Source organism: Drosophila subpulchrella, chromosome 2L (assembly GCF_014743375.2).
Source record: "Drosophila subpulchrella strain 33 F10 #4 breed RU33 chromosome 2L, RU_Dsub_v1.1 Primary Assembly, whole genome shotgun sequence".
In the NCBI taxonomy this organism is placed as follows: Eukaryota; Metazoa; Arthropoda; class Insecta; order Diptera; family Drosophilidae; genus Drosophila; species Drosophila subpulchrella.
The window spans coordinates 20812824-20821481 of record NC_050610.1 but is presented as its reverse complement, the minus strand read 5'-3'; the positions used below and the strand labels follow the sequence as shown (position 1 = coordinate 20821481).

The 8658-nt window shown below is 37.5% G+C and overlaps 1 protein-coding gene across 1 annotated transcript; it reads right to left on the bottom strand.

Moving 5' to 3' along the window:
* Positions 1-3163: 3163 nt before the first annotated feature.
* On the bottom strand, positions 3164-6134 carry LOC119546510 (cytochrome P450 6A1). Its single transcript, XM_037852833.1, has 3 exons — positions 5649-6134; positions 4841-5414; positions 3164-3984 (listed from the first exon to the last, which is right to left on the bottom strand). The coding sequence occupies exons 1-3, from the start codon at positions 6132-6134 to the stop codon at positions 3551-3553; spliced, it is 1494 nt and encodes a 497-aa protein (XP_037708761.1). The 3' UTR covers positions 3164-3550.
* Positions 6135-8658: the final 2524 nt, after the last annotated feature.

Below are 8658 nucleotides of genomic sequence, written 5' to 3'. Positions count from 1 at the left end.
TTGGACTACGAAAATCCTTGATTTCTAAGTTCAACAGCTTTTCTTTAAAATTTTGGTAGTGCAATATTTTGTAATTGAAATAAAATATATTTATATATATTTAATAAAAGTGACTGCGATCGGTTCAAGAGTGCTTCAAAGTTGCTCCTTAAGATCCATAATTTAATTAAATGTTTGATCCCCATGAAACTATTTCTTTGAGATTTCAATTTTCTGAGGCAAGTGCTTCAAGACCGGAAAACACCTACACCTAAAACGAACCAGTAGACGCACACTCGCCAAGTTGGTTTTCAATAACCGTGCCACATTGTGTCAGGCACTGATTTGAACTGGCCACCTACCTTCAACTCCAGATTGCCCATATATATCAGTGGCTTTTCGGGAGCTAATCAATCCCGTTTCCCCTCCCTTCATGACTATATAATAGGCATATAATTTCGCAAAACACACGCACACGACCAATAAATAATAGCGGAGGGTAGAGGGTAGAGGCTAGTCATACCAATAACATATTTTATGCAGTATAAAAAGGTTTTTTACTAACCGTCCGGACGAAGCCCAGAGCTCTATCTATCCCCTCGCTTTTCTTCATCAGAAACTTTTCATTGCGTGCCAATGCACTGGAGCCACAAATCATTTTCACAAAAAGGGTTAGGGATACACATTGGGAAAATATTAGTAATACATTTTGGCAATTGAAATAAATAACCCAATCTTACTTGAAAAGCACGTCTTGGGTTAATAAAATATTCAAAAAGTTAAAAACCTTATTATTTTACAAACTGTTGAATACAGGATTCATGATTACCAATTTAAATTAGTTGAAGAAGGTTGTCTATTTTTAATGAGAAGGATATTCTGGGGATTTTCAAAAAAAAGGTTAATTCAAAAATCATCTAATAATTTTATAAAAATAGTCAGTGAATTTTTTATAATTACCAAAATATAAATATAATATAAATTCAAAGGTCAGCTGATAATTTAATAAAAATAGATAGTGAATTTTGTAAAATTACCATAATATAAAAAAATTTACACCGTCAAGTATTAAAAACAAAATGAAGAATAAATCCAAATACATGAAAATCTAATTTATTTTGGAAACGGTTATTTTTTTGGTGTATCAGGACTCGTAGGGCTCCCAACTTGTTTTCAAGTTTCTTGTTTTGCTTTTTCTTTTTTACTTCGCTTCCTTGCCGGTATCCTTTTTCCAGCTTGGGACTCCCTAATATAAATTTTGACACCTGATAATTGCTTTTCACTCGCTTCCGCGTTTTGTGCTGGATGCGACGACGACAGCTGCAGTTCTTTCACCTGCCACCCCAACCGACGAATCACCTTCCCCTCGGAACCCATCAACCCAGGGGGTTCCCTACACCCCCCAGATGATGGTGGCTGAACATGCAAAGGTCCTGGAGTATCTAAGGGATCGGGGAGTATCTGCAGGATAGTTTGTTAGCTGCTTAACTGCCATAAATTATGACTATATTTTCCCTTTTACGGCGCCGTTTAACAGACAAAAGTTCTGGCTGAGTTATAGACGGAGCGTCAAGGTTGCCAGCCTGCTTAGGAAATTGCCAATTAAAAGTCCATAAAAGGCTATAATTATATGGAAATAGTTGCAGGGATTTGTTTTGATGGTGTGCCCAAAATTAAGACATTAAAAGGCAAGGAAGGAAATTCAAAAGTTTCAAAAATATAATTTCTTACTAGTAATGTTTCTCTCAAAAACTTGAGTAAAATGTCTGCAATCAAAACTTATCAACTATACTTCACAGCCATTGAGAAGCTCATACATATAATCAAAGATTACAATTTACAACTTACAACTAAATTTAGTTTCAGCAAAAGTATACTCTTCGTAATGATTTTCTAAACTTATTTTGAACCCAAATCAAAAAGTCAGTATTTTTACTAATTTTCAGAAATATTCAATCAATTAGTTTAATTTTTAAATACCAGCATTTTCAAAATATTTTTCAAGCCGTCTTAAAATAAAGTATATTTTTAACTGCTTTGTCTGTTTTTTAAGGTGCATGGATATATTTAAAAAATTTGTGTTGCATTCGTTATTAATTATTTCTTATAATATATATTATATTTCTGTATTAGGTATATATTAAGCTTTATGTATAATAAGTTTTAGAATGGTATCCCTCAAATACTCTTAAATAGATCGAAGGCTCTTCCCACCTTTCCACTTTTCTCTACAGTTCTTTATTATTCTCTTCGTAGCTTTAGGCTGAATCTGCACTCTCTTTTAAATGTTTATAATTCGCAATACGCACTTAGATATCTAAAAGTGCTCCTAAAAGCGGGCAGTAATTGACAAGTCGAATATTGCCGGTATCGGAACATTATAGCAAAATATATTTTTAACTGGTCAATAAGGCTGTGATATATAAGTGAAATAAAATTTAAATGGAAAAAGTTGCAAGGATTTGTGCTTATGGTGTGCTTAAAAATAAGACAAGGTTGTATATAAGTGAAATAAAAATTCGAATGAGCTCAGAACCAGTAATTACTAGTACACACAGTAAATTATGCCTTAAAATTATACGTTTTCGGTGCCAATATGGGGTTAAAACATTTTAAAAAGTAAAATAAAAAGTTTAAAACAGCGTGAGTAAAAAAAATTAGCTTGAAGAATTTTACTTTTAAAAATGTTTTAGCCCTGTCTTTGCAATTAAAACTTTTGCTAGATTTTTCTGTGTGATTATAATTAGATAGTAAGATAGAATCTCTTTTATTATCATGATTTTTGAGGAGAAAATGGTAACAGCTCTAATTTTAGTACAGAGATTTAGAATTAAGTTGTTTTTTTTTTAAATTGTGTTTGAATCTAGGTGCCTGCTTACTCTCATTTTCCATTTATTGATTTATGCTGCTCATTATGCCGGCAGTGGGGCTCCTGCTGGCCCACAACTAATCACCAAAATGGCCAAAATGTTGAGACTCCTGTCCACTGCTGCCACTTGTCACAGTTTCTCCATCTACCCGAGTGTCTCTTGATTGTGTGGGCAGCTCTAGTCATAAATTTAATATGACACCTGCAGGATGCAGCAGTCCTCCGGCCCCCGTCCCCCGTTCCCATGTCGCCCCCCTGGTCAAATGCATTATTCACACATATTTTGCTAATTAGCAAAATATTGTAAATGTTTGGATTTATGCAGGCAACTCACACACACTCAATGAAGGTGGTGATGGGGGGTGTTTGGGGGTTCTGGCCATTGGAGAAGTGCATCAAACTGAACCGCAATGGCTTTTGGTCGGCTCACATGGCTGGCCAGGTCCCCTCCCATACCCTCCTGTTTGTCGCCTGTGTTGATTTAATGCCCATGGTGTCGAATTCTGGGATAACTGAGCAGTTGCCTTGGGTGGCGAATGGTTGGCAGGGGGGTGTTGGGCTGGGATTTTGCGGCTGCTATAAATTTTGGTTTGGCTTTCAATCGACCGTCGAATGGGGGGGAATTTAATTGAATATTCTGCTGACGAAAAGCCAGGCAGCCTTGTTTATTCCCGCACCGAAAGGTGTTTACATTAGGCGCGACTACAATCGATCGACTTGCAATCGAACACCCTCGCCGGGCAGCAGTATCACGTTTTTCTTGGTGACTTTCAGTTGCTGGGGGGATTCGGGTGAAAGGCTGAATCGGAAATGGTTAAGCAACGCGATCAGGCCCATCTTCACCTGCATCCGCCCAAATCGCAAACCGATGCAGTTCCTCGGACCATCGCCGAAGCCCAGAAAGGCTGTGGGATGTCGCTCCTGGCAGGCAGTTGGCGAAAACCTCTCCGGTCGAAACTCTTGTGGTTCCGGATAGATCTCGGGATCGTAGTGGATGGCCAGCACCGGAATGTGGACAAGGGTGCCCTTCTCCAGGATGATGGGTTCGCCATTGCCGTCGTCGCTGTTGGGTATCTCGTAGTCCTCGGAGGCCAGGCGGGTGAGCGAACCCAAGGCAGGGTACTTGCGGAGGGTTTCTGAAACAGGTGAGTACAACTTGGAGATCAATAATATATTTAAAGGTATTTAAGTTTTTTAATCACTAACATTATGAACATAATGCTACCTCGCCTAGAACTGATAAATGAAAATTGAAACGAAACAAATGGGTACTTTTAGAAAAAACCCTCAATCAACTAGGTGTTTACCAACGTTTTCTGTTAGGTTTAGTTTTACAAAAACCTTCAGATATTGTTTGGACATTAACCTGCCTCCAATTTTAGTTTTCCCATGAAGATAGGCGTTCTTGAGACTGGCACTCAGAGAAAATGATAATATAGGCTCTATATAGGCTCGTTTATTGTAATTGGAACTACTTAATGAGAACCATTGGAAATTAATATAAAAAAAACATGCAGAGCTTCATAGTTCTCAAACTCTTATGAATATATAGACATATGCATAGGAAGACAAGAAACTTTAAACTATAGATTGTTATAGCTGATTATAGATTATATAAGCTTTCAAAGGCCAAACCTAACTTATATTTTGATTTAATTTTACTTCTTAAAAAATATTTGAAATCTTCTTAATATACCAAATATTTTTTTGATCCTAATTTAAAAATTTGACGCCTTAATAGCTTAGCAAATATTTGCAGATCTAAGAAAGATACGATTTATCAATTTTCATTATTTAAAATTCGAATGCATATCTGTTTTCCCGAAATTAATCTGGTTTCTACAATATTCCGAGAGCAACAACTAGTTCAATGAACGTTGTACCCGCATTTCACTCCGGATTTCTTATCTCTGACTGAAGGGGCACAAAGACCAAAGCCTGGGTAGTCTAGTCTCTGAAAGATCACAAACAAAGATCACAACTCATACACACCTGTGATTGTCTGGTCCAAGTAGGGCATGTCCAGCATGGCCTCGTAGGTCAGTTCACCGTGTTTATCTATCACATCGCTGATCTCCAGCCTTAGTTTTTCCTGCACAGCCTGGTTTTTGGCCAACTCGAATAGGGCGTAGCTCATGTTACTAGAACTGGTTTCAAATCCGGCCACAAAGAACACGAAGACCTGAGCTGCCAGCTGTTCTACGGTTAGTCCCTTTCCATTTTCCTGCCTCTTCAGATCGAGCAAAAGGTCCATAAAGTCGTTCCGACGGATGTCCTCTCGCTCCCTTAACTCCACTGTTTCGCGGACTACACGGATAAAGAATTCGGTAATATCCGGATGAAAGACTCGAACCGGAAGTCCAAGCTTGGCCAGCGAGCTAAGGTATGTCATCTTGAAGACCCGCCAACGGATGCTCCTATTGTTGTTTTGGAATAGCCGTCGTCCTACCTCCCGGAACTCTGCTTTCGGATCTTTTAGACTGTTGCTTTCGGTTCCAAAGGCACACCTTCCAATCACATCTGTTGTGTAGCGAGCCATCAGATCGTGGAGCTCCAGAATGGCCCCCTGTTATATAATATATTATATAGTATTATAATAACAAATCGGTAAAACAGAACATTTCATTTGAAGTAATACCTTAGATAAGTCTAGATGAGTAGTTTATAGTCTCTATAACTTAATTATTCGCTTTTGAGATAAAAATAAGAAGATTAACCTGGAAGTAGGTCAGTTTTGACAGTTCTAAGGTACTTACAAATGTACTTTGTCTGCGTTTTATATAAATTTTTATAACTTTACCTGAGATCCAACTAGTTCTTTAAATGTCTCCCCCAGTTGCTGTGCCACTTTGGTGATAGTTCCGAACATATACTTCATTTTTCCACTAGTAAATGTGGGCGATAGCTTGTTCCGCAGAGCACGCCATTCCTCACCCTGAAGATTGAACAGATTGGAGGTCAGCACACCGCCGTGGAAGCTTCGACGGTCCACAAACTGTCCAAAGTCCTTGATGATCACCGACTTGACCAGATCCAGGTCCAGAACCACGGCAATGGGTCGCCAGTAGACGTAGGTCCCTGCCATTTTAGCGGTTCCCTTGAAGGCATCGTAGGTCTCCTGGAGGAGTTCGCTGAGGTGCACCGACTGGATCTTGAAGAAGTTCCCGTAGAGAAAGTGCGTCCTCAGCTGCGGAACTCCCCTCAGTTCCCAGTAGTTAAAGCGGTAGCGCAGATAGCCCAGCAGAAAACTGAGCAGAGAGGTTAGGAAAACAAGCATGAAATCCATTGGGGGAACAATGAGCTACTGAGGCCTCAGCCGCTTTATGGGGTTCTTATAAACATGACACAATCTTGCCTAAACCTTATCTGCTCTTATTCTTTGTGTGTTATATAAAGCAAGAATATACATAATACAAACATTTGTTATGGTTCGTTTCTACAGATTATGAAGATATATTTATATATGTTTTGCTTTCATTCAATTAAAATTAAAAAGTCTTTTATTTCAGAGCCAATAAAAAATTGCTTGAAATATTTATATTTCCGTCAAATATTAAATTAATTTATTTGTTTACATATTAATTTAATTTGAGTATGCTACAAATTAATTAGTCAACAATTAATATTCCATTATTTCCCAGTTCTAGAAGCTGTTTTTTCAATTATTTAAATTTTTTGTCCCTTAGAAATATTTTAAGAATATTAAATTGAAAGTGAAAACTTAGAATTTTCTAAACGAACATTTTGAAAGTTGTTCGTTCTAAATATTAATGAAAAAAGTCCTATAATTTGGTTGAAAACAGATAAACATTGCTTAATATTCTAGGGCAAACATATACAGCATAAAATGCGCGATGCCTTAACATAATATGTTTTAAAACATTAATTTAGTAAAGCTTTCCCAAACATTGTTTTTGAAAACCACAATTGATTCCAATTGTTTCGAACTACTTAATCTTCCGGGGATGGGGATCCACGCATGTCTATAACATTTCAACAAGGAAGAACGCTATAGTCGAGTACCTCGACTATGAGATACCCGTTACTCAGCTAAAGGGACCAAAGGAAAATGGAGATATGCAAGCAGCAAAGCGAGATTGAAATGCGCCACCTACCGGCGGTAGACAGATTTAAGCGTAGTGGGCGTTAGAGTGGGCGTGGCAAAGTTTTTTTTGAATCAATCGATAGGTATTGACAAGACCAATACATTTCAGTTAAAATTTTTTATCTAGCATGGAAATTGTGGGCGCCACAGGCTTGGGCGGTTTGTGGGCGTTAGAGTGGGCGTGGCATATTCGCGTGACAAATTTGCGCTGCGCTCAAGCCTGCGGAATCTAAATCTGAAATCCCATTTACTTATCTTTGATATTTTCCGAGATATCCGCGTTCATATTTACGATTTTTTGAAGTTTGTGGGCGGTTTGTGGGCGTAAAAGTGGGCGTGGCAAACTTTATTTGGGTCAATCGATAGGTATTGATGAGAATAATACATTTCAGTTAAAATTTTTATTCTAGCATGAAAACTGCAGGAGCCACAGTTTTGGGCGGTTTGTGGGCGTTAGAGTGGGCGTGGCACTCTGCTGAAACAAACTTGCGCTGCGTATGAAGCTCAGGAATCTGCACGCCTAATCTCAATAGCCTAGCTCTTATAGTTTCCAAGATCTCAGCGTTCATCCGGACGGACAGACAGACGGACAGACGGACAGACGGACAGACGGACAGACGGACAGACGGACATGGCTACATCGACTCGGCTAGTGATCCTGATCAAGAATATATATACTTTATGGGGTCAGAAACGCTTCCTTCTGCCTGTTACATACTTTCCGACGAATCTAGTATACCCTTTTACTCTACGAGTAACTGGTATAACAATCATTACGACCTTACATTACTTTACTTTACCTTACACGAATCGAGTTCGAAAAAGTTTTGGCGGGGTATGTCTTTGGTCATTAGAAAACTTTCGATGGTTGCGGTCTCGGCTAAGAGAAAGCGCCTTTCTTTTTCAAAAATATTGTATTAATATACTTGGTTTTTCGTTTGTTTTTAATTTAGCTAAAAATTAGCATAAATTTATTGAATTACCGATAAACTAGCGAGAATTAACTCATACTTTTGACAAAAATTTAAAATCCGCCTGTAAAGTACGTGTAAATGCAATGTTTGTGTCTATATTTCAATTAAAACTTTTCTCAGTCGAAGATCATATTTGATTGTGAATACAATTACAATTCATTTGATTAAGGATAGGACGGGCCATATTATTGTTCAAATGTTGAGGAAAAAAAATTTATGGTTTCTTACTAACTTTTATAATAACTTAATTCTAAATTTCCATAAATTAACATTAGTAACCACATTTACTTAAAAATTAATGTAAAAGTAATATAGCAGTATAAAGAAAAAATGGAAGTCAAAAATCTGTTCAAGTCTACTTACAAAGTACATTGTTCATATCAGATGGTCGAATATGAAAATCACGAAAGCCAAAGCGAAATGTGGTATTTACTCACACAAATGGCCAAAAAATATTTTGAATTTATGACCCATTTTTCAAATAAGACTGGTCAAAACTTGACATAATTTCTAAAAATGATCATATTATGATATTCAGCCGAATATTGAATGGAAATATTGCAATATTCTACAGTTGGGAAACTAAATAGCCCCGCTTTCCTTTTCTAAAGTAAATACTTATTATTTGATTGGAAAACCGTTATCGAGTCCAGCAGTCCATTGTAATTATGGCATTTCGACAGTTCCAACCAAACAGTTTGCTGGTCAAAGAAAAAAAAAGATAGATAGAA

Coding starts and splice junctions, on each gene's coding strand:
- LOC119546510 (XM_037852833.1), bottom strand. CDS start 6,134: ATGGATTTCATGCTTGTTTTCCTAACCTCTCTGCTCAGTTTTCTGCTG. Junction 5,415..5,648: donor AAGAACTAGTTGGATCTCAG/GTAAAGTTATAA, acceptor ATTATATAACAG/GGGGCCATTCTGGAGCTCCA. Junction 3,985..4,840: donor CTTGGACCAGACAATCACAG/GTGTGTATGAGT, acceptor CACCTGTTTCAG/AAACCCTCCGCAAGTACCCT.